General features: G+C 38.8%; 1 protein-coding gene across 1 annotated transcript in view; it reads right to left on the bottom strand.

Annotated features, from left to right (window-relative positions):
* The window catches only part of NSUN3 (NOP2/Sun RNA methyltransferase 3), a 52947-nt gene extending 40479 nt beyond the window's left edge, over nt 1-12468 (bottom strand). The window contains exons 1-3 of the mRNA XM_030860989.2: nt 12352-12468; nt 11426-11535; nt 1516-1859 (exon numbers count right to left, since the gene is read on the bottom strand). Coding sequence (XP_030716849.1) covers nt 1516-1859; nt 11426-11535; nt 12352-12366 — 469 coding nt within the window. The 5' untranslated portion in view covers nt 12367-12468. The remainder of the gene's footprint in view (nt 1-1515; nt 1860-11425; nt 11536-12351) is intronic.
* Between the last annotated feature and the right edge of the window lie 4438 nt (nt 12469-16906).

Genomic DNA, 16906 nt, shown 5'->3' with positions numbered 1-16906 from the left:
CCTGGGGATACGTAACAACTGTTTAAGGGATAAGCAGGCTTAGATAGTTTCAAAAGAATTAATTTTCAGATCATCAACTTCTTAAAAAAGGAGAACACCTCTGGTCAAGGCTTCTCCTAGGATAACGGCCCTTCACCAACTTTACAAATGAGGAGCAAGCTTCCCACCCATCCCGTATCTTATTACAAGTTGTTCCAGGGCATAGAAACCTCCATAGCCCTCCAAACAAAGGCAGTTCAACACACTGTTGCTTTGGCTGAGAAAGTGAATGCGTCTCCTAATTAGGCAACACAGCCTTTTTAAATTGAGATGGTTTCTAATCCTTTGCCTTCTTCAAAATCAAAAACAGACCTAAAGAGTGTTCACATAGTAAATGATTAAAATAATGCTTGGTGAAAGATATCTATGTGATTTAGGGTTATAATTCAGGAGTTTAAAGAACTAGTGAGATTACTATAACACAATTCCCACCATCTTTTTATCTATGTGAACAGCATTTGCACTTATAAAAACAAAACCATCAAACAAACAAAAACCAGACAGAATTGATGCTGAGCCCTGTCTTATCTAATCATAAGTAATTTTCATTCAGGGAAACCTAAAGTAATAGTTTAAACGTCCCATCGTCTCATTAAGAAAATATAATGAATGCATTACTTTTAACAAATATATATAAAAACGCATATTACCTACAGTTCATCATTTTTGTACTACTAATAATAGTAATGATAAGTCATTTCAGAAGAACTTTTAAAATCTTTAGAATTGCACTGTCCAATACTACATCCACTTGCCACATGAGGCTAGGAGCACTTGAAACGTGGCTAGTCCAAACTGAAATGTGCTATAAGTGTAAAATGCACACCAATTTCGAAGACTTTGTAAGAAAATGAGAATACAAAATATCTCATTAATAATTTTTATTTTGATTACATGTTCAAATAATACTGTGGACTTACTGGGTTACAATGTATTATTAAAATTAATTTCACTTGTTTCTATTTTTAATGAGATTGCTCAAAAATGTTCAATTATATATGTACTTCATGTTATATTTCTATTGGACAGAACTCTCTTAGAACCTTATGGTCCAATGATACAAAAATTGATTTTAAATGTATATGTTTTTAAATGTATATTGTTTTAAATGTATATGTTTTTGTTGCACAGAAGTATGACAAGGATATCAATACAAGACTCTCAAATGTAAAAGTAACAATAAAATTTTAAAAATCTTTGTCATTAGCTTATCAGCTAATGACATTATCTGATAGATTTGTGTTCACAAAATGTTGTAGTTTTGTTCCCAATTACCTGCCAATTAAGTAGCTGGGAAAAAAATGTTATTTACACTATTTCCTCAGCTAATATTTCCATTCTTTTCCACACTATCCTGGATTTTAGGCTTTCAAAGTCTGCAAACTCAGTCTTACATTTCTCCCCGCATACTTTAAAAGTATCTTGTAACATGTGGATATTTAAAAGTTGTCAGTTATGAAAAGAAAAGTACATTACCTGGATAAGCACACTGTAGCAGAGCTATCGATTTGCCTCCAGGGCCAGCACACAGATCCAGAACCTTTTCCCCATCCCTCAATTCCAGAGCCAGTACTGGGAGAAGAGAGGCAGCATTCAGGAGATAGTATTTTTTTAGGTTTCCAGTTTGGTGTCTTTCTGAAGGCATTCTGTGTGGAGTTCTGCTAAGGTAACATTTCATTGATTTAGGATAGTAGGGTAAAGATCCTTGAAAGAGTGAGTGATAGCCCTTCAAATGTAAATCCTTTTCCAGTTCAAAAGGATAATTGAATCGGTTAAGAAGCACAGCATATTGCCAACATGATGGAGATGTTAGTATATCCCTAGAGAGAAAAAGAAAAACAGAGGGATATTAATATTATACACAGCAATACAATCTTATAGTACTAAGTGAGGGAATGTGGTCCTAGTTTTACACTTTACTTACCTGTGATTTTCAGAGCCAGGAGTTAGTATTACAGACTTTTTCTTTTGCCTCAGGCTCCCATATTGCTCAACCCATTACTGTTATGTTCCTGTCTATATTTAAAACTTTGATATTTTGTTCACCGTGGGTTTTTTTCTTTTGTATCAGTTTTGGTCATTAAAATAGTATTTACCTTGGTTACAAAGTTTTAGGGGCTCTGCACCAAAGAGGAATGCCTCACTTGCCTCAGTCTAGTCCCTCCCTGCAGATTATCTTGCCAAAAAAACATGGCCTGTCTTTAACATACCTCGAAATCCATCAAAATAGATTTTAGTCTATCACTCTTTGCGCAAGGAAGAGTTTTTCTTGGAGACAAAATTTAAAACCTGAGTCTATTAATATTAAAGGGAAAAGTACTATCATTAAAGGGTGTTTAAAGGAATGAGTGTTCAAGTTTTCCTCTGATGAAGATAAAAGTATGGAAAGCTAACTACAGTGAACACTACAGTAACAGAGTTAATGAGGCCATCAGTGAATCAGATGATACAAAACCAAGGATGGTTTAAAAATCACTCATGGATTGATGGTGCAGGCTTTCCCTGCCCCCACCTCTCCAACAGACTTACCTTCCTCATTTTTTACTTGGTCCAACAGTTAGATCTGTTGACAATCACAAGCTCACATCAACTGACAAATGATACAGCAGAAAATATTTATTTACAAGCTGACCTTTCTAGCTGAGTTATTTGGGAGCCTCATTAACCACAGTCAATTAAGTAAATTCCAGCTGCTACTCACCCTGGTGTGGCCTATGTGAAGAATGGCTGAATTGAAATGTAACACCTGCGAAGCTGGATGTGTGCCATGTGAATTTCAGTTGAGGCTAACATGTGAAATTGCTCTTTTCACTGCCTCTTACTATGATGGTGCATCACAGAAGCCCAGTGTTTCAGCTATACCGGAGGATGACAATCTCTTTAAAAACATGCTTCACAAACTTTAGCGTGCATGAAGTGCCTGTAAGAGATGGCTGGGCCCCACCCGGGGCTTCTGTAGGTCTGAGGTAGAGCCTAAGAACTTGCATTTCTAGCAAGTTCTCGGGTGATACTGATGCGCTGATCCCCAGGACCACACTTTGGGAACCAATGCATTACACTGGACCCTAAAAGGAAATCTATGAATGCCACGGTTGTAAACCTTATGTCAGTCCATCCTAATCTTACCCTCCAAACTGGATGAATATCTATCCAGAGTTTTGAGTCATGTAGTAACAGGGAAATAATGCTCAGAAACATAATTTTATTAATACAGACTAAAGTGGCTTGGCTTTAAATCATGTGTCCATCCCTTAGCTAACAAGGGCTAGACACTTTCAATTGGCTTTATATACTTTCAATTGGTTAATATCTGGCAGGGCAAATCTCCATCCTTTTTTCTTTTTTTCTTCACAACTTCCAAAGCTATCTTAGAATGTTTATTGTTTCAGATGCACACGAGAATCAATTGGTCAATTAAAAATATTTTATAAAATATTTGTATAGATAAGTAGATAGATAATAACTTTGACTAGGATTATATTAAATGCTCTAAATTTGGGGAGAATTAACATTTTATTGTAGTCACTCTTTCCAACTTTCACCACAATATGTTTCTCCATTTATTCCCATTTCCTTTCAGATTCCTTAGTAAAGATTATTAATCTTGCATATTTCACTTGACCTTACTGTATAAAAGGATTGTTAGTTTAGGAATACTACTGATTATTGTACATTATCCAATATGTTAAATCTTGAAGGATGAGGAGGAATTAGCCACAGGATGAAATGAAAATACAAATTCCAGGGCAAAGGCCATAGCGGCCATAGCACGTGTACAGGCACAAAGGTATGACGGACAGTGCATTTGGGGAATTAAAAGTAGTCTAATGCGGCAGAAGGTTATATGGGTCAAGTATAAGATGATAAAGTTTTAAAATATTACCTTATAAATTTAAAATTCTTATAAATGAGAAGTCATTGAAAGACTCTGGGGGGGGGAGCCTTGTTAGATTTAAAAACATGTACTTATGGCAGAGTGAGGCAGGAATCTTCAGAATTTATTCTATCTCATTCTTCAACAACTAGATAAAATAAGCCCTTGCTCAGAACAAATAAATTTTCTGATCCCTCTTCACCTACACCCAGCCTACTGAACTACCTGAATTTCCTGGAGCAAGTTTTCTTTAGCCTTTAACAGTCTCAGCATAGACTGTTCCCTCTGCCTAGAATGACCTTTCCTCTCTCACCCCCTTCAGCCAGACTTAATTCTCCTACTTGCTATTCATGGGGCAGTTTAGGCTTTATCTCCCCAGGGAAGCCTATCTACCACCCAATCCACCCACTCCCTCTCACCCTGATAATATTAATAATAATAAAAATTACTGATCAGATGCTTACTATGTGCTTTTTGCATGCTTACCTCATTTCACCATCACAACAACCGTGAGGGGCAGCTATTATGCTCATTTTAGAGGTCAAGCTAACTGAGGCTTTCAGAGATTTGGCAACTTACCCAAGGTCACATCACTGTTTAAAGAGAAGTCCCTGATTCAAAATCCGCTGGCTTTAAAGCCTAATAGGAGTGTGAGGCCCTGGTACTGTAGCACAAGTGGTATATGACAGGAAGGAGAAGAGAATTTCTACTCCAACCCTCACCTAGTGCCAGTGGCCCCATTCTTCCTGAAGCTTGACATACGCAGCCCTTGGGAACCAGCTGCAACAGGATCAATTCAATGAAGTGACTGCTAAGGCTGCTCGGGCTGGTACTTTCCAGCCCGGAGAAAGCAAAGCTGTGTATTAACGTAGGTCTCAGCACCCACCTGCCAGTAACCTCGTCTTCCCCCAACACACACACACACACCCTGCAGCGCTTGCATTGGTGGGATGCCCTGATGCTGGTGGCTACTCACTTCAAAAGCTCTGATGGATGGGCAAGTAGCCAAGCAGACAGTGGAGGGAGCACATATTAGAAGACTCAAGAAGACACTGGCCAGGCGCCACACTCCAGGTCTCCTCTCAAGATTCATGAGGAGGAGTCTGAAGCTGCGTCACTTAATAAACTTCAAGGCCAGAAGTGCAAGCACACCATCAGTCAGCAGAACGGGGACCTAGAAGATCAGTGACCTGCAAATATTTTGCTAGTACTTCCACTGATACCATTTTGAAAACAACTATGTACCCTCTGGAACATTTTAAGTTGACATCAAAATCTTCACCATATGTTTAAGGATGTAATTTCCAGCATACTGTAAAAATTGACATTTTAAAAGACAAATTATACTACTTTTTAAAATCTATCCAGTGGAACCTAAATACCAGAGTGATTTTGAAACCCAGCACTGTCCATTTAAAAATTCATGGACTGACTCTTCTTGAACAGGTGGAAATTTTACACTGTTCCTTTCCCTTTTATTTACATTTTATTTCCCCATATAACTTTAACCTAATACATTTTTGTGCTTTTAATCTTTATTACCCTATCATATTTCTCTCTCTCTCTCACACACACACACACACACACACACGTGTATATACTAAATTTGTTTTCACTGTAGCCTTAAAGCTCTGTGTTTTATGGTAACTTCTGCATTGGTCACCAATAAAATTACTAGTACAAAATTGATCAAAATAACTTATAGATTTGATAATCTATAAATAATTTGATAATTAAACATAAAAATTCATAGGAAATTTTTTTTTTTTCTTTTTGCGGTACGCGGGCCTCTCACTGTTGTGGCCTCTCCCGTTGCGGAGCAACAGGCTCCGGACGCGCAGGCTCAGCGGCCATGGCTCACGGGCGCAGCCGCTCCACGGCATGTGGGATCTTCCCGGACCGGGGCACGAACCCGTGTCCCCTGCATCAGCAGGTGCACTCTCAACCACTGCCCCATAGGAAACCCCATAGGAAATGAATCTCTTAATGAAATGAGCTTTTTCTCCCTCATACATCCAGCAATGAATACTACCTAGTGCTATAATGATCAGGGTTCAACATCAATTCCTATTTTGAGTTTCTAGAAGGGGTGAGAAAAACCTGCACTTAAATAAGTAGGTGAGAATTAAATATATTTTGTTAAAACAATGTCTCCGTTTTGTTATAATTCTTTCTGAGTTATGATCTCAAATCACTAAATGACATATCTTCAAAAATATTAATAATCTGTTGGCTGACAAATCAATTGTAGGTCCTTTACTTATGCTGAAAGCAAAACTTGGAGACCATCTGACCTGTCAAAGAATTTGGTAGTCCTTCATCATTTACAATTATAGTCCAATAGTCTCTGGCAGGGGGAGTTCTGACACCCTGGAGGAATGCAGTGTGGAAGAGTCAGGATGGTGAAAGTGTGACCCTTCTTGTAAAGTGGGACAAAGACAATGTAGAAGGGCAGGTTAGTAAAGGGGAATAAGTACCCCCTCAAGCAACAGGGGAGCGGAGTAATCTCCTGAAAAAGCATACATGAATGCCGAGGATCTGGAAGTTGATTGCTATAACATGCCTGTGCTCACACATCCCTTGAAAATTGCACAATATATTATTTGGACAATGTTTGTTACATGATAACATGATTTTCAACTTTGCTGTGATTTTCTTTTCTCTTACTATTCTATACTCCATTCTACCTTCCTAACTAATGATACGGATAAAATATTATCTTATCTACACATCACTAAGCACAACTGCTTAGTTCTGTATAAATGCACAGATTACAGAAATCCCTCTTGTTTTATTGCTATTATTACCCACTAGAGGGCGCTCATTCAATCATTTTAAAAGTCTGGTTTAGAAATCAAGAGAAAATCAACTCATGGAAGTGCATCAAGGTATGTTTTCATGCCATTTTATTTCTATTCTTCAGAGTGGCTAATAATGAGCTGATTGCCTCCTACTCTTTCTTGACATTGTTTCTTCCTTGTTTCTCATGGAAGGGCAATCTATGTCCGTATTTGTTAGCCACAGTACCTCAGATTGGAAGTCCTGAGTGGAGGTTTGTGTTTGGTGGAGACAACAAAAGGCTGAAAAGACTGCACACAAGGAGTCCCTTATGTCCCTATATCAGGAGACATGTGCATACACTCCCAAGACTGGGACTCCAGACCCTTCACAGCAGCACACTTGGTAGAGGAAAAGGCACAGACTTTCAAGGCACAGGCTTGGACTGGCCATAAACTGAGACACCTGGAAATTTTTCTAATCTCTGACTCTAAAAGGGGCTAAAAGTTACTACTACACAAGGTGTGCACAGATTAAGGTTGAAAATGTGTGTAAAGCCAAATAAGGGTCAAAATAGAAATCTAGATACTAGTTCATTTCTGTTTTCCTCAACCAGCCCACTCCACCCCCACCCCCCTTCATTCTGGTAATGCAATCTGGTTATATAATATTTTTTACTGCTATATGTGACCTCTGGGTTAATGAAGAGAATGTTTATATATATATATATATATTTACAGACAGGCCAGACTTAACTATGGCTTTTTTTTTTTTTGCCTTCCACAAAGTGCACACAAAATTTCCAAAGTTCATGAAGATTTACAATTAATCCTCCCCTCATATATATTTGAGGGCAGACTATATATAATCCTCTTTGTATTCCCAATGCTTAGCACAATGCCTGGTATATAAACACTGCCTAAGTTGCGAATACATACGTAGACCACTTGCACAAGTCTTAAGATACTGGTTCTTCAAGACCCTCCCATGTCAGGGAAGAGACAAGTCAGTAAATTATGACGATACAACCTTGAACAAATTACAACAGCTGTATCATCAAAATGCAATGGAAACACAAAGGGCAGAACTAATTTTGCCAAGCGCATATGGGACAGCTTGATGAAGAATAATAGTAATAAAAATAATTCTCAGATGTACTGAGGGCTTACAATATTCTAAACACTTCGTTTTTATATGTAAATTCATTTTCTCTTTCCAAATAATTATATGAAATAGATACTATTTTTCCCACTTTACAGACAAGGGTAGTGAGGCACAGACATGTTAAAGAATTCTCCTAGGTCACAAGCTACAAGATGCACAGGTGGGATCTGAACTCCCACTTTAACCACTGTACAGAGGGAAAAAGGAGAGCGTCATTCCTGGCCCGAAAAGACGACGGAGCCTGTCTAGTCATGATAAGACATTTAGTCCAAATATAATACTGCAGACAGTGGGGGAGCAGAGGAGGCTAGTATCCCAGGAGTGACACGTTGCAATACGGCAGCGTTGAGAAGCAGCATGACAGAGTGGGTAAGAGAAACTCCCAGGGCTTTTCCAAATGTGAGCTGCGTATCACTGGGCAAGTTACTTAACCTCTGCATGCCTCAGCTTTCCTATCTATAAAATGGAAATAATAGTAACTACCTCGAAGGGTTGTACAGGATTATGTTACCATCTGTAAAGTGATTAGAACGCTGTCTGGCATATAGTGTCATAGAAGTGGATGCTAAACTAAGCAAACAAACAAATACTAAAGGGGAGAGACTATGGAAAAGGGCTGTTGCAATGTCAGGTAAGAAACAATGAAGGCCTGACTAAATAGTAACAGTGATGATAAAAAGGAGATCCAAATTAAGAAACTTCTCAGGTAAAAGCAAAAGCACTTGGTGGGCATTTAGATTTTGACGGGGGCAGGGTAGTGGTGTGTGGTGGTAGTACAGAGTTAGGGAGACCCCAAGACCACCCTTACTTCTGACACCAACTATTAAGTTCGGGTTCCCCAAGACCACTCTCAGGTTGATTATTAGCTAAAAGCGATTTTATTAGCTATATTATAAGCTATAACTCACTGTTACACTCATGGTTATGGTTACAGCTTATTACAGTTAAAATCACGCAAGGTAAGAGATGCAGGATGCAGAGTGTAGGACAGTTCAAAGCATGAAGCTTCCAGTTGTCCTCTTCAGTGGAATCATGGACAAGGATAACCTTTCCCCGTAACGATGTGTGACAATATGCACAGGAGTACTGCCAACCAGGGAGTCCTGGTGTCTAGATTTTACTGGGGCTCAGTAACACAAACCTGACTGACTACCCACTCAGCTGACCTTCAGTCTCTAGCCCCTCCGGAGGTTGGAGGCAGGAGCCCTAGCTGATACGGTGGCCCAGAACCCCCACCTCACATCACGTTGTTACACTCCCCCATGTTGCCCAAGCTCCCAGACTTTTAGGCAGAGCATTCCAACAGCTTAGAGATCACCTCCAAGGAGCTGAGGGCAAATGTCAGACCTATCTCTGAATAAGGTTCATTCTTCACTAAAAGGTAGTAAAAGTGTGGAGGAGGAAAAAGGAAACTGATTGATAGTGATGCCTTCAACTGAGATAGAATATGCAAGCAGCAAATGGCAACATAGGTTTGGTAAGGGAAAATAATAATCTGCTTTTGAGTTTGCCTGGTACGAAACTAAGTAAAGTTATCAGAAAACACTTAAGCTTAGCAAGGGCTGCATCACTTGAGATGACAGCACACTGAGGGAAGTTCAGAGTCATGCCATGAATGGGCTCACCTTAAGGAGAACATGTAGGTAACAAGTAGGGCAAAAATTGAATCCGGGTAAACTCCCAACTTCAAAGGGCTGCTAAGAGTGTGATGGCAAGAAGTTTTTACAAAACGATAAAATTAAAATAAACACTAAACCTACCCCACTACTACAGAAAACTAAAACTACTGAGTAAATTATTAGCTTTCTAGATAGCACAAAAATGCACTCACTTTTCCCTGGAAGTACATAGACTCTGCAAGCACAAGACTACGTCTTGCAAATAAATAGTTAAAAAACAAAAGTATTTCTGTTCTTATTTCTCCATGCCATCCTCCATGCTCAGACTACTTTCTAAGCTGAGAAAGCCTTTATTCTGCCTATGGCAAATTTAGCACATGTTTATGCAAAACTTAAATTACCATGAAAACCCAACAAAAAGGTAGATGAAGCAGAAGGCATGGCTAATTAAATAGACTGCTCATTTTGTTTAGGGTCAAATAATAATTTATAAATCTGTCTGAGCATAGTAAATAGAAAAATAACTCATTACAGGGTCTGAGTAGCCAGATAAAGTCTGAGACAATAGACCTCTTGAAATTTTTTTTTTTAAATCATCCATTTATGCCTAATTACATCCCAGGTATGAGAGGCATATAGAATAGGGGTTAGCCGTGGGAGTTCATGAACGAGAGAGCCTGGGCACAAATCCCAGTTCTGCCACTTACTAGCTGAGTGAACTTGGGCAAATTACTTAAAGTCTGTGCAGTTCCCTCAGGTGAAAAGTGGGAAACAAACTTCAGAGGTTTGTTCTAAGGGTCAAAAAAAGTCAGTATTGCCTGGCACATAATAAGCATTCCATAGGTGTTTGGTTATTTGGCTATTCTATTTGAGTAACTCTGCATACTGAAAACCTCATGAATTAATTACACGCTTCACTATTCATTCCTTTCTTCTCTGTGAAAGAAGACACCCATTTAAAAATCTAGTTTTGAAATAAAACTACAACTATAAACTACATTTTCACGTTACAGTATTTACAAGTTTCTAAAACAGTTTGTCTAAAGTTATTTCAGAACCACTTCATACTTTATTAAATCACCAAGACCTGGCTTCTCCTCAGGTCTCTGCTGGCACCATCAGGCTTTGTTAGGTAAGACTAGGTACTCCTGCCTATTTCTATTGGGATATTTATGGAATTAGCAGTTTATATAGTTTTAATCATGCGCCTCCTCCTCCATGAACAGACTGTCTGAAAACTAGTCCTGGGGACTGTCTTGCTCTTTGCTCTTTGTATTTCACAGTGTATGGTATACTGTATCAGGCATTCAGTGTAAAGAACCCGTAGAGCAACATACTGACCAAACACAAAACTCACTAAACATACAAATCGAACTTCTCTCACATCTAGGCATTAAATATTTCTCATTTCTGTTTTCTATAATACATTTAAATCATTTGTGTGTGTGTGTGTGTGTGTGTGTTTGTGCGCGCGCGCGCACAGGCATGTGTGTTCAAAACACAGCCAGCTATAGATATGGGGAAGAAATGTGATTACCAAATAAAGTGACTTCAGCTGAGATAAAGCAGTGTTGGCTTTAAAGACTTGTTGCATTATCTCCTGAATTCCAGAAACTAGTTAAATATCCTCAAAATTTTTCTTCCAGATTTTTCTGTTACAGTCTAATTAATTTTGTCAAACTGGTGGGCAGTCCTGTTTCAAAGATCAAAGCAATTTCTTAAGGCAAGGGCATACCAACTTTTGCTTATAACAAAATTATCACTACGAAGTTTTCTTTCTACCCTTTCCATTTTCCCATGAGGCAATCTATTTCTTCCTCCTTCTCCCTTCTGAAGCCTCAGCAGGAAATGAAACCAGGTTTAGATTCCTTTATCTTTTATCTTCACCCCTCCCCCAGATGGGTTTATTTCTTGTTCTATCATAAAGCATCAAGAGATGAATTATACTAACCTTACTGTATGCCAGGCATCTCCAAGTTCTCTGGAATATTCCTTTTCAAAATGATCCAATACAACTTTGCAAATCTGTTTTGCAACCTTCCTCTCTGATTTTGCTTTCAGCTATGATGATAAGAAAAGGTTGCTGACACACTCTGATGTTACCAATTTACTGAACTTCAACATTATCAGTACAGTCTTTTTTCTTAAGATAACAACACTTTTTTCCCCCTGATAATTACTAGTTCTTACAACAGGAGTTGTACCTCACACATAACAAAACTGTATTGATTATCTACTTATGAAAAAAAGTTTTCTCCAAATGATTATTGCTCAAATGTAAAGCAAAGGGTAAAGCAGAATTGCGGTGTTAACACAAGAATGTGTGTCAAAGGAACAAAATTAATTTAAATAAGCCACTCTATATGTTAACATTAGGGGAACTGGGTGAAATGGGCCCAGGAAGTCTTTATTATCTTTGCAGTTTTTTTGGAAATGTAAAATTATTCCAAAATAAAATGTATTTAGGAGAAAAGTCACTCTAGTTTCCTGTGGAAACGTCCTTGCAGTTCTATTTCATTTACTAATCCAAGAAAAGTTTACCTATGTAACAGATATCCTTTAAGCTCCCAGGACAGTACAGAGTCTCAGCCCTCCAAGAGTTGCATTGTGCTCAAAGCTGAAAGGAGTGGATATTAAAGTCTGCAGGCGGGACTGCAGACAGGTTATTTGAGGCGGATGTGAGTCTTGGGAGAAAACGACAGAGAACGCTCACGAACAAGCGTCAAAACACTCGGCATTATTCTAGAGCTTTGGAATGAAGCCAGAGAAACCCAGAGATCACCAAGTTCCCACATCCCAGCCCCCTCCCTCGCCACGCCGTCGGTCGATAAAGTTTCTGGTTCAGTCACAGGCACCCGGCTGGATCCCAGCCCTCACCCGGGTCAACATCATTCCGTCAGTAGAGGTCAAACAAGAAGTCAAGACCACCGGGCACCTTAAGCTTGCAGGGAACCAACAGCTCTGCCTGTCTCCCGAGTCTCGCCGGAATTCTCTCCCGTCCCTCACTTTTCCTGTTCAACTTCTCGCGAGATTCTGCTTTGCCTGAGTTATCGAAATCTCGCCAAAAACCCTAAGTCCCGCGAGAGGCAAGCGCAAAGTTACTTCTGCCGGTGGCTGAAGCAGGCGGTGCCTACCTGCTCCGGGGGCGTGGCTGGAGCCCGTGGGCGGAGCCTTGGGCAGCCTGTCTTCAGAAAGTCGCGCCTCACGCTGAACAGTCTCTCAGTGCTGTGTGCTTGAGGCTCAGTAAAAGGATGGAAGTGTTTGTCACTATTAGGTACGTTGTATGATCGTTGTTCTAAGATGTTCCCAGAGGCGAAGCTAGTTACTGTTAATCTACCAAATCCGAAGACCCCCGTTATCCCAGATATTCAGGACTCAAGATAAAGAACGGATATGATGAAAAAGATATTGTCACGCATTTCCTAGAAATGGCCCATTGGGATAATATCTCTCTTTTAATGGGGAGGGTTAAAGGATTAAATTGATTGAAATACACAGGTAAAGCGTCTAGCATAGAGACTAGGGAATAGTAAATGCCCAAATGTTAGCTGCTACTCTGTATTATTTTCACTATCTTGATCTTCGTGATTATCATCAAGTTCTGATACCAGATGCCTGACGACCAAAATGACCTTACACCCTACACCCTAAAAAATGACCCTCCTCACCCACCTTTACTAGGGGAAGTGTTACTGGTTCTCAGGAAAGCAGTCCCTAATATTTAATGCCCATCATAATTTTGAGACCCTTGATGCTCCAAATATCAGTATAGTGTATAATATAGGTGCAAATCTTAGGACCATGTAAAAAGATAAATTTCATTACCCCAAATGTGATTTGAAGCTTAATATATTTATTTATTTAAACAGGTTACCCAATAATCTAAAAATGAATTTAGATTTGGTGCAAAAGAAAATATAGTACTAAGGAGTGAGATGATTAAATGCAGTACTTTGTTGAAAGTTTAAGGAAAAGTCATTAGTCTACCTTTTAGCCTCAGAGATTTTATATACTTTATTTTTTTCTGTACTCATTAGATTGCTGCATTTAGTGAATCAATGTGGTAGTATATTTGCAATGTAGACATATAAAAAACTTTAAAGGAGGTAGTAGAAATCATTTACTATCTTTCTATTAGGGAAAGGGGATATGTTATGCTTGGAAAGCGGTCATATTTGTTCTGTTATATTGTTTTGTGACTTCTTTAGCACATTTCTGTTTTCTGAATTTTAAATAAACTAATGCTCATTGAAGAAAAAAAAATTTTAAGCCTATGAGAATGAAAATCATGCATAATGCCACTAGAGATAATCACTATTAACATTTTGGTGTGTTTCTCTAATTTTATGCATTTTCAAGTTTGCTAAGACTATGTATAATGTATCCTCTTTGTTTTTATAAGCATTTTCTTTTATTAAAAGTTCTTCATATACAGTACATAATTTCTAGAAGTTGCATAGTAGTTGAAGGTATGGAGGTTAACATACTTACTCGCTATCCTATTATTGATAGACATTTTTGCTCATGAATCTTTGCATGTCTGATAATCTTATAATTTTTAATTATGTCCTTAGTCTGGGTAGGTTTTCAAATCTTATTAGTTATTTTATTTCTGTTGTAAATTACCTGCTCATATCCACTTATCTAGAGCTGTCAGTGCTATTTATATTTATATTTGAGATGTTAACCATATCACATTTTCAACTACTTTGCCAATTTTTCTTACAATCATTTGATTTTAAATGTGAAAATAGGGCTTCCCTGGTGGCGCACTGGTTAAGAATCCGCCTGCCAATGCAGGGGACATGGGTTCGAGCCTTGGTCCAGGAAGGTCCCACATGCTGCAGAGCAACTAAGCCCATACACCACAACTACTGAGCCTGCACTCTAGAGCCCGCGAGCCACAACTACTGAAGGCTGAGTGCCACAATTACTGAAGCACCCACGCCTAGAGCCTGTGCTCCGCAATGAGAAGCCATCGTAATGAGAAGCCCGCGCACCTCAATGAAGAGTAGCCGCCGCTCACTGCAACTAGAGAAAGCCCACGCACAGCAACAAAGACCCAACGCAGCCAAAAAATAAATAAAATCAATAAATTTTTTTTAAATGTGAAAATATTTTAAATTTTTATGCGATCAATTGTTTGAGTTTGTGATTCCATTGCTTGGAAATTTCTTCCCACAGAGGGGAGCTACTTCTTTTTCTTTCTCCCTTTTTTCTTTAGTTTGATCTTTCTCATTTCATCTTCTAATCTATCTAAAATCAATATCAGTGTGTCATGAGAATATTAATGGATTTCCCCTAACCGACACCAAATAGCTACTGAAGAATAAACAAGGTTCCACACTGAGTTTTAAGGAACTGCTTTACAAGCAGCTCATATAGCTCAATATCAAAAAAACAAACAACCCAATCAAAAAATGGGCAGTTTATACCCTAATAAAGATGTTAAAAAAAAAAAATGGGCAGAAGACCTAAATAGACAATTCTCCAAAGAAGACATACAGATGGCCAAAAGGCACATGAAAAGCTGCTCAACATCACTAATTATTAGAGAAATGCAAATCAAAGCTACAATGAGGTATCACCTCACACCGGTCAGAATGGCCATCATCAAAAAATCTACAAACAAATGCTGGAGAGGGTGTGGAGAAAAGGGAACCCTCCTACACTGTTGGTGGGAATGTAAATTGATACAGCCACTATGGAGAACAGTATGGAGGTTCCTTAAAAAACTAAAAGTAGAATTACCATACGACCCAGTAACCTCACTACTGGGCATATACCCAGAGAAAACCATAATTCAAAAAAACACATGCACCCCAATGTTCATAGCAGCACTATTTACAACAGCCAGGACATGGAAGCAACCTAAATATCCATCAACAGAGGAATGGCTATAGAAGATGTGGTACATATATACAATGGAATATTACTCAGCCATAAAAAGGAACGGAATTGGATCATTTGTAGAGACGTGGATGGACCTAGAGAGTGTCATTCAGAGTGAAGTAAGTCAGAAAGAGAAAAGCAAATATTGTACAATAACGCATATATGGGGAATCTAGAAAAATAGTATAGATCAGGGGTCCCCAACGCCCGGGCCACGGACGGGTACCAGTCCTCAGCCTGTTAGGAATCGGGCCACACAGCAGGAGGTGAGAGGTGGGCAAGCCGTGGAAAAATTGTCTTCCATGAAACCGGTCCCTGGGGACCGGTTTGGGGACCACTGGTATAGATGATCTTATTTGCAAAGCAAAAATAGAGACATAGACGTAGAGAACAAATGTATGGATACCAAGGGGGAAAGGAGTGGGGAGGGAGGAATTGGGAGATTGGGATTGACACATATAATTTATTGACACTATGTATAAAATAGACAACTGGGCTTCCCTGGTGGCACAGTGGTTGAGAGTCCGCCTGGCGATGCAGGGGACACGGGTTCGTGCCCAGGTCCGGGAAGATCCCACATGCCACGGAGCGGCTAGGACAGTGAGCCATGGCCACTGAGCCTGCGCATCCGGAGCCTGTGCTCCGCAACGGGAGAGGCCACAACAGTGAGAGGCCCGCAAAAAAGACTACTGATGGGAACATACTTTATAGCACAGGGAACTCTACCTAATACACTGTAGTAACCCAAATGGGAGAGAAGTCCAAAAGGGAGGGGATATCCGTATGTGTACTCATTTTGCTGTGCAGTGGAAGCTAACACAACATTGTAAAGCAACCATACTCCAAAAAAATTAATAAAAATAAATACTATGTAATATTTAAAAAAAAATAGAAATGGCTAGAGGCAGGCTTGTTTTTGCAGACATGAGATAAATTAAGTTGACACAAACACCAGAAATTGTACTAGGGTTTTAAAATTATTATTGTTATTATTGTTATTATTGTTATTATTATTATTATTTTTAAAGACTGAGGCAGCTTAAGAATATAAGGGCTTACTGCTATGCAGGAAAATAATTTTTACATACCTAAGCAATTTTATTGTGAAGTCATTTGATATAAGAAGTGTTTCAGAATAAACTTTATGAATTTTCATATTTATATAAAACACCTCTCAAAGCCCTTCACATTCAGGTTTATGCATCAAAAAGGTAAAGACAGAATTCGTAGTAAAACAATCTGACATCAAGAGGGTGTAAGCTCCTTAAATTGAATAGCAGAAAAACACAATAGAGAAACCTACCATCAAAGCAAGAGAACAAATCACAGTTATAGGCAATCTTGAACTTCACTTTAGGTGAGTAGCTACTTAGCTGAGGCTCTCATTTTTTTAATCATAGTCCTCCAAAGTGGTGTGTACAAACTCCAGCAGACAATCCACTGGGACTGGGAAATGAATATAATAACTTGTATTTTTATTTAATTTTTTCTAATCTTTAAAATAAATTTAGGGGAGTATATGCAAAATACAGGAGAACAT

This window comes from Globicephala melas, chromosome 4 (genome assembly GCF_963455315.2).
Source record: "Globicephala melas chromosome 4, mGloMel1.2, whole genome shotgun sequence".
Lineage (NCBI taxonomy): Eukaryota > Metazoa > Chordata > Mammalia > Artiodactyla > Delphinidae > Globicephala > Globicephala melas.
Note: the sequence above shows the minus strand (reverse complement) of the source record. Positions and strands in the feature narration are given on the sequence as shown.